This window comes from Typha latifolia, chromosome 9 (assembly GCF_019914945.1).
Source record: "Typha latifolia isolate L0001 chromosome 9, TyphaL0001v2, whole genome shotgun sequence".
NCBI classification, from domain to species: domain Eukaryota; kingdom Viridiplantae; phylum Streptophyta; class Magnoliopsida; order Poales; family Typhaceae; genus Typha; species Typha latifolia.
Window position 1 is genome coordinate 1,020,698 of NC_133094.1, and position 15,177 is coordinate 1,035,874.

The 15,177-nt window shown below is 36.4% G+C and overlaps 2 protein-coding genes across 3 annotated transcripts; both read left to right on the forward strand.

Moving 5' to 3' along the window:
• Nucleotides 1-966: 966 nt before the first annotated feature.
• Nucleotides 967-4,366, forward strand: LOC140795121 (uncharacterized). Its single transcript, XM_073147517.1, has 6 exons — nucleotides 967-1,402; nucleotides 1,893-2,156; nucleotides 2,664-2,837; nucleotides 2,916-3,022; nucleotides 3,196-3,527; nucleotides 3,647-4,366. The coding sequence occupies exons 1-6, from the start codon at nucleotides 1,244-1,246 to the stop codon at nucleotides 4,246-4,248; spliced, it is 1,638 nt and encodes a 545-aa protein (XP_073003618.1). The 5' UTR covers nucleotides 967-1,243; the 3' UTR covers nucleotides 4,249-4,366.
• Nucleotides 4,367-5,364: 998 nt separating this feature from the next.
• LOC140795717 (uncharacterized) lies at nucleotides 5,365-14,681 on the forward strand. Of its 2 annotated transcripts, XM_073148444.1 has the most exons (14): nucleotides 5,367-5,803; nucleotides 6,527-6,595; nucleotides 6,752-6,859; nucleotides 6,990-7,055; nucleotides 7,215-7,361; nucleotides 7,727-7,774; nucleotides 7,938-8,044; nucleotides 9,534-9,605; nucleotides 10,967-11,018; nucleotides 11,603-12,213; nucleotides 12,835-13,041; nucleotides 13,142-13,262; nucleotides 13,967-14,080; nucleotides 14,362-14,681. In XM_073148444.1, the coding sequence occupies exons 1-13, from the start codon at nucleotides 5,441-5,443 to the stop codon at nucleotides 14,027-14,029; spliced, it is 2,034 nt and encodes a 677-aa protein (XP_073004545.1). In that variant the 5' UTR covers nucleotides 5,367-5,440; the 3' UTR covers nucleotides 14,030-14,080; nucleotides 14,362-14,681. The 2 variants fall into 2 exon arrangements, with proteins under 2 accessions (XP_073004546.1, XP_073004545.1); XM_073148445.1 differs by lacking the exons at nucleotides 13,967-14,080; nucleotides 14,362-14,681 and adding an exon at nucleotides 13,375-13,816 and having other exon boundaries at nucleotides 5,365-5,803.
• Nucleotides 14,682-15,177: the final 496 nt, after the last annotated feature.

Sequence of the window (15,177 nt, forward strand, 5' to 3'; positions counted from 1 at the left end):
GACGAGATTACTTGTGTATTTACAATATAATTTAGCATAGTGTAATTTGTGCTCACATTTCTCTCTTAATTATTTTCCCACTTGATCTGAACATTATCCACAAGCTACATTGGCATCCAGCTCATCGCAAACGTGGCAACCGCCTCCTCGCCGCCTTCTTCTGGTGCCACCACGTGTTTGCTCCCAGCCAATCGCTGATCTCTCCAGTGGGCGGCGTCAACGAGAAGATTCGTTGAATTGGTCCACCGTGACGACGCGTTCTTTTGGCACGTGCCGGGGGCCATCTATGCCGACATACTACTCTTATCACCCCTTCGACAAAATAAAATTACAGATTCGCCACCGTTAATCGATCGAGTCAATAACGAGGATTTGCTCGTACAACAGATTTATGAAGCACGGAGAGAATGTTTAGATTAATCCAATTAGCTTGGAGAATCTTACCACCATAATTCGTACCTACCGTGATAATTCATAACGTAAAGCTTTATAAGAACAACTTATGATATAATTAATAATATCTAAAAAATAAGTAAATATATTAGAAAATTAGATAAGAGACTTGTATAAGAGCATAAAAAATTTTTTATATAATATTTCATAATAAAGAAAACGAGAATATTAATTTATATATTATTTTTTAACTCATAACTGTTTCTCCATGTATCTGAATACCAAAACTGATTAAAAGATGTCAACTAATATTCCGCTAAACTTAGATATTGAATTAGATTATGTTAGGTTAATATATGTGCGTAGTTTTAATTTATTATGGTTTATTTTTATCCAATGTATTTAAAGAGAGTCTTCTAGTTTATATAGTTTAAACACTCAGAAGTCTATTAAAAAATTAGGATCTACATATTTACGAATCCAACTCATGGGCAGTAACGTAATAACACCAACGCCACTAGGGTACACTCCAATTGGCACGTGTAAAATCTTTATTAAATACAAACAATTATTAAATCCTCAAAGAGAAAGAAATCATCCGTTTCGCCGTCTCTCTTTTATACCGTCTCGCTCTCGATTCCTCCGACGGCAGTGTCTTCCGACTTCCGACTTCCGACTTCCGTTCCTTCCTTTTTCGATTCGAGCTTTCTCAAATTAGGCCTAGGGTTAGGGTTTGGTTGGATTTCTTATCCGCCGAGAGGAAAGTGGAAGGTGATTTTTGTAAGGGTTCTGCCTTGTTATTGTTCGGTCTTGAGTTTTGACGTCGTGGCTGTTCGCTTAGTGTTTCTCGATGGTACAATATCGGAGTATTGGGAAGATACGATTCGGTTATGAGATGCCGCCGAAATCGGCGGCGGCGGCGAAGGTGAAGTTGGAGGTTGAGGATGCGTTAGATGATGAGCATGGCCCGTTCAACAAGAGGCCCAAGTTCACCTCTCCTTCGCAACTAGTAAATCTCTCTCCCTCGCTTTCTTTGAATTTATGTTCGTTTTTTTTCGCGCGAAAGTGTCAAGATATTTGCGATACATTTGTTATTCTTTTTAGATTTATTTTTTCCAATACTTTAGTTTAGTTGTTTGCCAATAGGAGAAATATGAGTCCTTGGCGTTCGAATGGAAATTACGTTGCAAATTTAGTATTTTTTTTAGCATTTTCGATTGTGAATTTTACTTTGTTACCAGTGAGAGAGCTTGGAAATTGGAATGGGCCCAAATCTTGCCCCCGTAATTTTAGTCATAAAATGGACATGATGAAGTTCTGGTAATCGACTTTCCTCTTTAATTGGGTTTGTTGTTGATCTACAATAGAGTAGAATAACACATGAATAACTAGTTAGTTTTGAGTGTAAGTTATTGTTCTGTTTTCTTAGTTTGAGAGGCTTCATCTGCTAATCCTAATTCACCCTCGTGGTGTTGTATATTTGTCTTTTGTATAAGCAGGTCCCTTCTCAGGCAGCCCATTATGATTTGCTTAATGAACCTAGCCCTTTGGGTTTACGGCTGAGGAAAAGCCCATCGTTAGTGGATTTGATTCAAATGAGGATTTCTCAAGGCAGCTCTGCTGCTGCAAATTGCACCATGGGAGGTGAGAACGATAGCTGTGGGAAAACACAGGATGCTAGGTCCTCCGGTGGTTTTGGTACTTCTGAAAAGTTGAAGGCTGCAAATTTTCCTGCTTCCCTCTTGAGGATTGGGGATTGGGAGGTAACTTGCACACTATATATCTCTGTTGGAAATTTTATTTTTACTTCTTTCACAATTTATGTGCTTTCTCAGTTGGACACTTATGTAACAGATCCTATTACAGTACTTGAATTGTTTCAGTTTCATAGACGAATTTTGCATTCTGTTGCGAAGAGAAAAAAAAATGTTTGGTATGAAATTTTCCAGTCATAACAAAAGAACATATCAGATGGAAGTAGAAGGAAAGTCGGGCATCATGTTTTAATTATTAACATGACTTTATCATGAGCTATCTAGTATTAAACTTTCTGGAAATTGTCAACCTTTTAACAGTGTCCAATTGTTAAGTTATCTGCATCTGGGACAGGCAAGTCCTTATTTGTTAATTAGTAGTTAAGATCCTGCAGATTGACAGGATGAGATAAGCCAACATATAATGTAGATCAAATAAGAAACTCCAATTTTTGTTTAAGTAGATAATGTCAGAAATGGTATCTTGTGTGACTAACTCTTATCTCTTTGTAACAGTGTACATCAACATATGAAGGTGATTTGGTAGCAAAATTCTATTTTGCTAAGCGTAAACTTGTTTGGGAAGTTCTTGATGGTGGCCTTAAGAACAAGATTGAAATACAATGGTCTGACATCACAGCTCTGAAGGCAACTTGCCCAGAAAATGGGGCCAGTACCTTGGATATAGTGGTAATTTATTTTCTCATAGTAACTTCCTTAATACGATCAATTTTGTTCTTCTGATATCTTTTTTCTTGTTCTGATTAGCTGGGTAGGCAACCACTTTTCTTTAGAGAGACAAATCCACAGCCTAGGAAGCATACTTTGTGGCAGGCAACTTCAGATTTTACTGGTGGACAAGCAAGCATACACAGGTATTTATAATAAATGCTGTCTTAACAACTTGAGAACAATAATGGTTATCAACATAAGCTATAATTTTGGGACTTCGTACTGATTCATATTTCTTGACTATTTTACTCTCGTGAAGTGATTGTCAATATTTCATCCATTAAGACATTAACATTTGTAGAATAATTGTTTTCAGGAGGCATTTTCTTCAGTGCCCACAAGACTTGTTAAACAAGCATTTTGAGAAGCTGCTCCAGTGTGACCCTCGTCTATATTCATTAAGTCTACATCCAAATATTATATTGGAGAACCCATACTTTCAGCCAAGGTGTTCTGTTTTTGAAGACCAAGAGGGACCTAAGTGTCATGGTTTTGACAATATGAGAAATGGTTGTCCATCACAAGAGGAAGGATTCCAAGACTTGGGCACACTGCACACTATGTCATCAAGTTGTGCAAAGATTGAATTACAGGACTGTGGCGATAGGACACCAAATGTCATGCCACAAAATCATCCACCTAGATCAGGTAAATTGCAAACCGTCACTTAGGTTCATCCCTGTTGTGACATAATATAGTTAATATTCCAAATTTGTGATGGAATTTTATTTTTGACTGATGTAAGTTTATTTGTTTTCTTGTTCCAGCAATGGGCACTGAGATAATGAAAGAAAATATGTCAGCTGAAGGCAAAATCCTGACGGACCATAGTCACTGTGGTCAATTCAAAGTACCTAAACTTCGGCCATCCATTTCCATAAGTGACTTCATGAATCACATTTCCGAGCAGATGAATCTAGGGCATGAGCAACTATCTGGTGAAAGTTTATCAAGCAAAGAAATGTTAGATGATCTCGCGCAGTACCTCCTCAGTGACTCCCAGATCACTACTGCTGCAGATGAAAAATCTCTCATGTCAAGGGTCAATTCTCTTTGCTCTCTCATTCAGAAAGATGCTACCACAATTCAAAGTCTATGGATAGAACCTGCTAACCGTCCAGGAGTTGAAGATGGCAATAGTGCTGATATATCCAATAGAAAGCCGGCTGTTGGAGTTGCGGCTGCATATGGAGAGTCTAATGATGCATCTGAATCCCAGCAGCCATGGCGCTTCTCAAGGAAAGAATCATTTGGGGAGCTACTGATGAATCTCCCTCGCATTGCTTCCCTCCCTCAATTTCTTATAGATATTGCTGAAGATGTTGAAAACCACGATGAGAAAATGCATAACAGACAAAATTACATGTAGAATTTCATTGTGAAGGTCTTTCTTCCCTCTCTGTTCGTGGTTTAGTGTAAATAAAAATGTAGAGGCGTCGTCAGCATACTCAATATTGAAGGTCATCAGATTATGTGCTTTGTTTCGAGCTTTCTTCTCTTTGTTGATGTGAGAATAGTCCTTCATATGTTCCTTTTACTCGTCTAGAGAGATTTTTTTATTTTAACTTAATCATTCATGAGCCCGAAGGCTAGATATGGGCTGGACAAAGGGTCAACCCTCTCTAGATACAGAGACATTTTTAGGTTTCACCGAACTTTTAGCTGTCTAGTCTAGACTTCAAGTCATATGCGTTACTGAAATACCGCTGAGATCTACTCTAAGCCGCTGCGTTGTTATTTGTTAAGTTGTTCTTCTAAGTTAACCGCACTACCGAGCCATCAATCGAATTGAGCCAAGCTACTAAACCATCAATCACTAAATAATTTCTCCACAATATTATTTGGGTTGAAGTTAAACTCATAATCACCTTGGTCATAAGCAAGGTACCTACCAACTCTACTATAATAAAAATAAAAAATAATTAAAATAAAAATAAATTTTTTATTTTAACTAGTCACGATGAACTGGGATTGGGATTGGGATTGGTTGCAGTGTGGAAGTCAATTTAAGCGTATATGTATCTAACTATAATGCATTGGCTAACTATTCTAACTGTATTCGTTCAAATCTTATCCTATTCTCATTCTCATATTTTTCTTTTCAAGTGTGCATATATACATGAAATATACTGATATATATTTGCTACAGTAGTAGAGATCGCTGTGTAAAAAGCTTGTTGTATGATATAGAACCTGATTGAGAACTGACCCGATCCGATTAAAAGGAAGCTATTAAATTATCTTGGTTTAAGTGATTATAATTACTATCCTAAAGATATCTTATATATAGATTTCTCTACTTCACATCATAATTATGAAATCAAGTTTATACTTCTCTCTGACTCATCTCCAGGTAAGTGGATATGCACAATACATCCGCTAGTTATCGGATCCGCTTCCAACATAGCACGTGAATAGTACGTGCCGAAAGCAAGAGTTGAGTAAATACCCGAATTAGACATTAGAGCTGCTTCCCTCTCCTCTTCTCCTCCCGCCGTATTATTTCCAATCTATCCTCCGCAGGGTTTAAAGAACAGAATCCTTCTCGGGCCCGAGCTGCCATGGCGGACGACGGCGACGACCTCGACCTCTCCGCCGCCGACGTCTCCTCATCCCTTCGCCCCGCCGCCGCCCCTTCTCGATTCCGCCCCAAGCTCAAGGGCAAGCTCGTCAAGCCCGATCTCGTCCCCACTCCTCCTGCTCCCTCCTCTAGCCCTAACCTTAACCCTAGCCCTAAATCTAAGGCTGACCCGGAAACCTCCGTTCCCATGTCCGTCGATCCCTCCCCCGTAGCTCCGCCTCCCTGTGCGGCGACGACAGCGAACGACAGCGAGATGGAAGCCGATGGTGAGGTGGATGAGGACTCGGTGGTGCGGGAGATCGACATGTTCTTTACTCCGGCGCCACTTGATGACGACACTCAGGTAAGAGACTCGCTTCTTGACTATTTATGTTTGATTAATAGGCGGCGTTTGTGTGGAATATCTTTTTGATATCGTACAAAATAATTCTTGTGTTCAAATTCTTTTCTTGGGTAGTAGGAGATTGCGGAAATAAATATATGAATGTAAATATACTCGGGTATCTATTGATGCTGGACGCTTTGTTTGGATAAAGAAAAATGGAAAGAGAAATGGACGAGAGGAAGTGAAACTGCTCATTTGGTTTTAGAGGAGAGGAAAGAACTGAAGGAGTAAAAAGTTAGATTCTCTCTTTGTATAACGAAAAAGAAGAAAGGTATTTCTGTCCCAAGGTCATTCTTCTTCCTCGACTTGGACGTCTATTGGGTGAGGAGGAAGTGCGTTAAGTTACTTCTGTCCTTTGCCGTTTTCAGCTCTTGCCTCACATGCATTTTGTTCTTTGTCTCTCTTCTCTTCCCTTCTAAGTTCTAACTACTAGGTTTAAGTTTCATTTCTCCTGTAACCTAAGAAGATAAGAAAAAATAACTATTGCTCTTTGATACTCTTCTTTTATTTCTGAAGATGTTGATTGTACATCAACTCCAATTTTCTGGAGTCTGTTTATCAGCCACTTATTGTATTCCTTTTGGTTCTTGGCCATATGCTTGTTGTGGATTCTGCGTCTTTTTGCTAAATATGTCATTGATGGTTACATTGGTTCCCCTCACTGATAATTCCTTTTTGCAGCTGTATGTTATGCAGTACATGCTTAGGCCATCTTGGCGTCCCTATGAATTAAATGAAAGATGTGAAGAGGTACGTGGAAAGATAATATATGATGTGTGTGTATTTTGTGTGTATTTTGTATGTATAAATTCCATTTGTAAATGTGCATGTGCATGTTCATGTTCCTTGATGTGGAAATGTTGCACGCTTGCACTTCCACAGTGAACTAGATTATTCTTGTTTCAGGTGCGTGTGAAGCCTAAGCAATCAAAAATTGAAGTTGACCTAAGTGTTGATGTAGACAGTGAAAATTTTGACCAGGAGGTGGCTGAGACTTTGAGATTACAGAAGCAGGTTAATGTGCTGTCTATTATTTGCAACGGATATTGTAGTACATATGAATAAATTTATGTGATGAATAACATTCCATAGTATGTGTTAACCTTTTCTTTTATCTGATGTCTTCATCCTTTGACTTTTCTAGACATTATCCTCATCCAAGGCACCTTCAATAACAAACTATGCGGTTGGGATTATGAGAGGGAACCAGGTAAGTTCTATGACTGACTTAAATACATTTTCTTTTTTGATCCTCTCTCTTCCATTAACATTTTGTTATCTACTTAGGACCTACTAAAAGTTTTTATGGTTCAGTTACAACTTATGTTAGATGGATGTTTTGAACTTTTCCTGTTCATTCATCTTGCAGATTCACTTGAATCCTATTCAAGCAATGGTGCGACTTCTTCCAAAAATGACCAATGGAGATGGTGAGCCACAAAAGAGGAAGCAGAATGTGCAAAGTGTAGAGGTTGATGATGGTGTTGATGAATTGATAAAGCCATCTGCTAGGGTGGTAAACTCTCATTTGCTTTCACCATTTTGATGACCTTTGCTTCTTCACTTGAGCAAAAGATGCTTATTTCCTATACTGATTGTCTTCACATTGTTTCATCCTAAGCTGTTTCATCTAGTTTGTTTACTATAATCTAGTATAGAGCCACATCGCTGAGGCAAGCTTTGTTCTTTGACTTCGAAAGTTTTACAAAATTTTCTTTATGATATTTGTAAGGAGGAAGTTTGACTTTTTAAACATGTATATTTATAGATATAACCGCATATCTGTTTGTAGAACAGTGTTTGATGCATTTTTGTTGTTTCCTTAGATTTAGTAAGTTACACCTTGTATATGCTTAAGTAATCACTTTTTTATTTCAACAGGGGAAGATTGTTTCACCGGATTCAAATATAAGCGCAGATGATTCTGAGGTTAGAAAGAATACACCAAACTTCTTCAGATGTAATAAATTACACCTTCTATATTCTCAAGTGATCCATTCCTGATTTGAATGTTTCTTATTATGTATTAATCTCAAGATTATGATATTTTCATTTGGTGAAGTTTATTCTATAGCTTTCTTGAAATCTGCAGCCTTGGATTTCACTTGAGTACCATGGAATGGATAGTGCCTTTTCAGCCAGATACCACCAACAAATGGCTGCAAACGAGAATAAGCATATAGACTTCTCAATGGAGCCGTAAGCTTCTAACTAGCTTGTTTTTAAATGTTATCTGCAGAAGAAGAATATTCTTGAGTTATATATGAGGTTTGCATTAAGAAAACTTTCATTAAATACCCATTTTAATCTTCTTTATTCAAAACTGTTTATAAACCTCGAAGTTAACCTATTGACGAATTATGTTTACCATGGTTATAGACATATACTGTCTCTTATTTTATGATATGCTTTGTCCTGAGGTGGGACTGTTTTGCTAATATTTGTTATTACTATCTCTCATCACCTATTTTATTCTTCTTCTCTATGTAGCAATTAAAAAATTTAGGTACATTTTTGTTTATTTAGGCCTCGTTTACTTTAAGAATAAGGTCAATTTTAGAATATATATTCTTTTTTGTTATTTCTAAAATGAGGTCTTTATTTTAGGAATAACTATTCTTATTTTCACTTATATTCTAGAATAAAAGTGTAATAATTATTTTTGATTTGATATAAAGTAAGTTGATGGGATAAGTATTAAGGGTAAATTAGTAATTGAGTTAGTGTGTAGTATAAAATATAATTTTGATGAATAGTATTTATATTTTAGAATGAGGTTATTATAGTGTTTAGCTGTTATTTTGAAGTTAGGAGTTGTATTTAAGATTAAGAAAAAAATTATTTCTTAAGTGAATGGGGGCTTAGTTTTGTATTGGTGATATTGCTTTTTTTTTTTTTTTTTTTTTTTTTTGTTGACAAAAGGCAAAAGCCCTGTTTCATTGAAACAATTAAACACAACCACCCTTACAACTTTAGAGCATATGAAATAGTTAGTACATAGCCCTAAAACAAAACCGCATATATCCCTATATTGTCAACCGAAAAAGCAAAGCAACACTCAGACACCCCTAACACCACTAGGGGTTACCATCAGAACATTAGCTAACCGAACAGAATTTAAAACAAACAAACAACCACCACACACTAGTACAATATTGTAAGTCAGAGATTAAAGAGTACAACAGTCCCAATTAAATAGTAAACAAAAGATTAAAATTCTCTAGTCAGTCCAACATCACCACATCCACCTGCTAAACTAGTTTTTTTGCTCTTTTAGCCGCATCCTCTCCTTGCAACCTTGCCCAGCAAAGGAACACAACTGTTATTTTATGTTGAATAATTTTCTAGGATTTAGACTTATCCAGAAAAATTTGATTGTTTCTTTCCAACCACACATTCCAAATCATAACCGCAGCCCACATAACCAACCAGTTGTTCATCTCCTTTTTCCCGCCAAACTTAAAAAAAATATTGCTAAATTCTCCTTGAACTTTTGGTCTTGGTTAGTCTGTCAGGCATTTCCGATTCTCGTTTTATTTCCTTTGATATCCAACCCCCTACCAGTTCTAACCATGCTACTTAACTAATCCATTTTAAGAATTTGTTCTATTGCATAATATTCCTGATATATTTTTTGGTCTAAGTTTTCTTCTCTCAGTAAGTACTAATATGTGGTCAATTTCGACAGGTCTGATTATGTTATCTCGTTGTGCCCTGGAATGTCAACTGATATGAAGAAAACTAGACGCCCTCCAAGAAGGTGCAGCGTTATTTTGATTCTTTTGCCCTTCTTGTCGATTATCTTAGTGTATGATTGTTCAGTTTACGGAGTGCCAAAAAGCCCATGGAGCATTTTAATTGATTACATTAATTGCTCAGTGGATGTTTCAGCTTAATTATGATCTTCTGTATGGTCGAGGTGGCCAAGAGCCCAGGACCTTTGTGATGTTAATCCACACAGAACATTTTTCCAGCAGAAGCAACAAGCATGTTCTAAAAGCTTATGTAATTTAGGTTTTATATGGACAAGTAATGTAAAACCTGATAGCAGAACAACCACATGAAGTACTAGTGTAGTAGTATCTAACTTAAATATGCTAAATATGTTTTTTATTGGGTTTAAGTATGCTAAGTATGTCAGATGATTTCATTGTTGTGCCCTGGGATTGAATCATTACTGGGTTCAAATTGAGTTCAAAGAACTTGAATTGTTATCATTTCTTATGCAGCGCATCATTGTTCGTGACACCAGTCCTAAGTTATAATCTTGGAAGCATACAGGTTCATGTCTCAGTTTATGTTCGAGGTTGTATTGAAAGAAACTCTGATGGAAATATATATGGTCTATCTGGTAGCTAGGATGTCTTTAGTGGAACTTTTTATTTTGCAACTAATGACACATCTAATTTCGTCACATTTCAGGATCTTCACTCTCCTCTTGTTTTTACCTAGATATCTACTGTAAGATTGTGGATGAAGATAGTTTGACACGGGATTTGATTGTGGTTACCTTTTTTAATTTAGCTGTGAGTGAACTCCTAAATGATATTTACTGAAAGTGTGAGGACATTGCTGCTATTTGTTACAATTTCTTTATATGCCTTTAAAGATTCCTGTTAATAGATTTTTTTCCCAGTTTTTATACTCTTGAACATGATTTGCTCTTATTCTTTTTGACCATGTGCTTCTAGAATATTCTTCTCAAACAAGTTGTGGTATCTTGGCCATTTTTATTATCATCTATTATTTCTTGTGATGCCCTTTTTATCGGCAAAAGGTTTACATTTTTAGATTCAGTTGTGGCTGAATTCCTGCTTTATTTGAGTGTATCAGAAAGGTAAGAACATTGCTACCACTTGTCACACTGTTTTGAATGATCTTTAAGGTTTTTTTACCAATGTCAGTTTTCATGTATATATAGTTGTGAACATGACTTGCTCTTATTTTTTTAAACCATATATTAGTAGAATATTCTTCTTAAAAAATGTTGGGAATTTCCAATCTATTTTTTCTTGCCTTACCCTTTTTATCTGTAAAATGAATTTCTTCCTACAATTTGCAGTAGAATATTTTTGCTTCCTTGAGTTTCAGTAATCGGATGTGGTTACTATTACTGTACAGGTTGTTGCTGTCACTTTCCTTGGAACAGCGGCTGAAGAAATGGCTTACTGAGGTTGTTACTCTGCTTCAATTTACATAGAGCTATATTTATTGCACACCCTTCAATTGCTTGTACACACATGCGCATAATCATACACTTACTTGTTTCACTTGTCTTTCTGTTTAGTGTCTAGGATTTCTGTCTTTGTGTGCAAGTTCTTATATCCATATAGCTGTCAGAAAGTAAAAAAAGAAAATAAAAAGAATGCAAATGTACCCTTCAAGTTCAATATTTTTGTTCGTACACATCCAAAGTCTAGAATTTGAACATATGCCACTTGAAAGCTTCGATTTTCAAATGTATAACTCTATGATTATTGAAGGTCATACATAGTTATATACAATGTGTTACCAAGTATGCATCCAATTGAGCACCTGGTGATTGCAATATCTAATTTACTGTATTGTTGTTATCGTGTTATTCTTTTAGTTCTCAATTTAAATTGTTTCCTGACTTCCATTTGGAGTACAGTCATACTCTCTCCCTCTCTCAACTTATGGAGAACTAGTTACATGCATACAGTACTAAAGTTTGATGTTGGAATTTTAAGAACATTGCTAAAATCTAATGCTGTATATTCCTAACCTCATATTCAGGTTTCTGAAGTGAATCGATTTGATGCTCTCATGCATCTTGCTCCAACCAACTCAGTACAAGAAGTTCTGAAGGTGCTTCAGGTCCAGGCAGATTTAGTGCGCGGATTATGGGTTACTAAAAGCTCTTTGTTATATGAGGGTATTGATGTTCATGCTAGAGACTACATCCTTTTCCTTTTCACCAAGAACCATTCAATAAATCTTGCCCAGCTAAGGACATTCTCAATAAACTCTGATTCTATTAAACGTATAATGGGTCCATTGGCTCACACAAGGACAGAGCTTAAAGATTGGAAATTCAAGGAGCCCTTAGATTTGTCCTTTATAAAGCGTTATCCTGAAATTGTCAAGGAACAAGAATGTGCTTGGTCAACTCGTGAGATGTATATTACAGATTCTTTACGTAGAGTTTGTAGAAATATATCCCTGGTTACCAAGAATTCCTTAAACCCAAATTTGTCCAAGAACATAGCTGCAAACAAGGTTGACCCTGACCTAAAGAAAAATAGGGATGAAACTGCGAGCACAGCAAGCAAAGTCATGTCAGCTGAAACTCGAAAGTTTCTTCCAGAGGCTTTGTCAAAAATTTTCAAGGATCAGAAAGTTCGAAGGTAATGCTAATAGCTATTCCTGGTGATATATCTTTTCTTTAAGGGTGCCTTGTTCATCCATTCTATTCTTGTTGTTCTCATTACATTTTAGACCAGTTATTTGCATTCTTATAATGCTTGTAAACATGTATCTTTTCTTTATTAGTTATGCTGTTGGACAGAGGATCTTCAAACTTCAAAGTAAAACTGGTTATTACATGTTTGTAAAATCTAGAGAAAGTGTGTTTAGTTGTACTTGCAGTCCTATACAGAAAAATAAGTAGGATAGTTGGATACTGAATGAAGATTCCAGTACATTAATCTGCACCCTTACAAGCGTCTGTGTTCTCTAAGTTGCTTACCCATCAAAAACATAGTCCTCTTCCCTTAAAGCAAACAGAAATTTATCTGTTACCATTATCAGTTGTCTTATCTTTGGTTTCACATCTAACTGTAGGAAATTGTGGTGATTTGAAGAGTAAACATTCTGATGATAACTATTAGTTATGCAATTTTATCCTGTAGGGCAACAAGGTTCTGTCATATTGATAAAGCAATTGATATTCATTTACTCTCTACTTTGATATCTTATCCATGGATAACTTATAAGATTATGGAGATATATCTATATGTTTGTTGCAGCCTAAACTCAATTATCCGAGATTTGCGGGAATTTGCAAAACGTCTATCTGCTCTTCCAAAGGACAGTGGTAAAAGTAAAGCACTTGTTAGTGCTGTAACAATTGGTGCTTCTGCCCCTCCTTCAGAGCTCCACTCGGTTATAAGTCAAGTTGCTGTTTACGTCCATGGTGTGTATGTCCTGAAGCCTGTGGAGAATGATTCATTGAGGTTAGATGAAACACCATATTTGCAGAGATAGACCCACCAAAGCTCACACCAATAAATGAGTTGCAATCCATTTACTTTTCTGTTACTTATTTATGTACAGAAACGTTTTCATTAAACTTTTTCGCGACAAAGGGCCCAATGCAAAGTTAAAGAAGCAGGAAATAACTCAAGCTGCTACACGTTTTCTCAAAAGAGTCGTTACCGAATCCGAGTATAATCAGGTTGGGAAATACTCACATTCTTTTGGAAGCATGTATTGATTATACTTCTAGAGTTACACGATTACTTTAACTTATGCTTATGCTAGTTATAACTGGTTTTATATTCTTTCAGCAGGGTTGGCCCTAATCAGGGTATGATAAAATAGTCAAATTAATCAGTGAGCATCTCAAATAAGGCCCAGCTGTTATAGTAATTGACAGGCAGACCAGATGAAATATGAGGATGAGTACAAGATTAATTCAGCATCTAATCATAATTGTAGCCATACTGTGCTGCATTTTTAAGGATAACTTATTTCTTACAGTCTTAATGATGTAATAAACAAAGTATGAACTGAAGTTGCTATCATAATAATATGAAAGAGAAGAAACAACAAATACTGGTGGCAACTGGATATGCAGGTGTCCAGTTACTATGAATCTTGATAGTGATACTTGGAAACAGTATCACTTATAGTAAAATGTCTAGTTTGTGCATATCCAAAATGCAAATATTGCGATGAAATTGAGTAATTCTGAGAATTGAAAAGTATTAGATGACAGTTGGAATACTATAATTTGGATTGCTCATTATGGTATACCTGATTCAGTTACATAGTTTATCGTATACCTTCTGACCTCCAAATGTTATTTTCACTTTCCATTTGCTATGTCGTTAAAGATAGATGCCTGATATTTATCTCATGGTTCTGTTGGTAATGCAGGTCGTCGATGAGATTTGCATCTCAAGTGAAGAAGGGTGCCTGGTGCTAAGAAGTGGGGATTAAAAACATGAAGCTATTATTAACAACAACTAACTACTACTGTAAATATCCAAGGTAATTACCCTGGAACTTGCATTGTACAATACTTATCTTTTTTCAGAGGCATTATCCTTTAACTAGTGATCTTTATGACAGCAGTTTGGTCATCTTACTTTCAAGATAGATCTTTTTAGATAATTTTATGTGTACTTATTAAAGCCTGTATATGCTTAAATCAACTGCAAAGGAGTTGGTTCGAGATATGCAGCTCCAAATTTATGAATCATGTGCATGTCATTATCATGGTTATGTATAATGCTTCTGTCTCTTGCTAACAGTGTTTGTTCTATTTGCAGTGTTGTCTTCTTCAAGACCCACAAGTTCCAGCAAATCAGTACATAGACCGTATCAATTGTACGTGATTTTTTGTTCCCTTTTGGTTGTATTCAATTGTCAGTTTCCAGATTTTTTTTTCCTTCCCTGGGAACACAGACACAGCGAGGTCTATTGACGAAATGATCCCAAAGCTCTACGATTGTGTATAGGTTACACCACCATATCTTTAATTAGTTACCTGGCTTATAAATTAATTCCCTGGATGTATCAGAACGGTGTCTATAAGAGCATTGTTCTAGTGCAGGAAAGAGACCTTGGTGTTCATTGTGATGCCACTAAATCATGTCTTAGTATTATTATTAGTATTATTTTGCCAACATTAATTTCTCTCGTCCTTGTTCAGGTTAGGAAGTATTCGACGAAGTCAAGCTCAGCCTCAAAACGAATGTCAGTTTCATTCGTTCGTAGCTTCACAGGCGTCAAGTTTGCGTTGCCACTTAATAAGCCTGTCAGCTTTAGGACTAAATTTTGGACACGTTCACAGGCGATTAATGTTTCGAACTTGTCACGTACCACTCACCTTTTGCTTTTCGTTTGCCAAATTCCCCAACCTGTACGAATCTATCGTGAACCGCGTCGAACCCATCTGTCACCCGCCGCTAATAACGTTTTTGTTAGGTGTTTTTGCATTTATACCCCTCTGAATTTGGTAATTGCAAATCCTTATTTTCTGTGTAGATAGAGTCCCTCGGACTGTTTCTACAAACATATAGCTTGAGGGACATTTATGCAAAAGAACAAGGGCTCCTTTGAGGGATCAAAACGTAAATATATTT

Excerpts from the sequence above, each read along its gene's own strand:
- LOC140795121 (XM_073147517.1), top strand. The coding sequence starts at position 1,244 with ATGGTACAATATCGGAGTATTGGGAAGATACGATTCGGTTATGAGATG. Across the intron at positions 1,403-1,892 it reads TCACCTCTCCTTCGCAACTA|GTCCCTTCTCAGGCAGCCCA; the intron begins GTAAATCTCTCT and ends TTGTATAAGCAG. Across the intron at positions 2,838-2,915 it reads CCAGTACCTTGGATATAGTG|CTGGGTAGGCAACCACTTTT; the intron begins GTAATTTATTTT and ends TGTTCTGATTAG.
- LOC140795717 (XM_073148444.1), top strand. The coding sequence starts at position 5,441 with ATGGCGGACGACGGCGACGACCTCGACCTCTCCGCCGCCGACGTCTCC. Across the intron at positions 5,804-6,526 it reads CACTTGATGACGACACTCAG|CTGTATGTTATGCAGTACAT; the intron begins GTAAGAGACTCG and ends TCCTTTTTGCAG. Across the intron at positions 11,019-11,602 it reads TGAAGAAATGGCTTACTGAG|GTTTCTGAAGTGAATCGATT; the intron begins GTTGTTACTCTG and ends CCTCATATTCAG.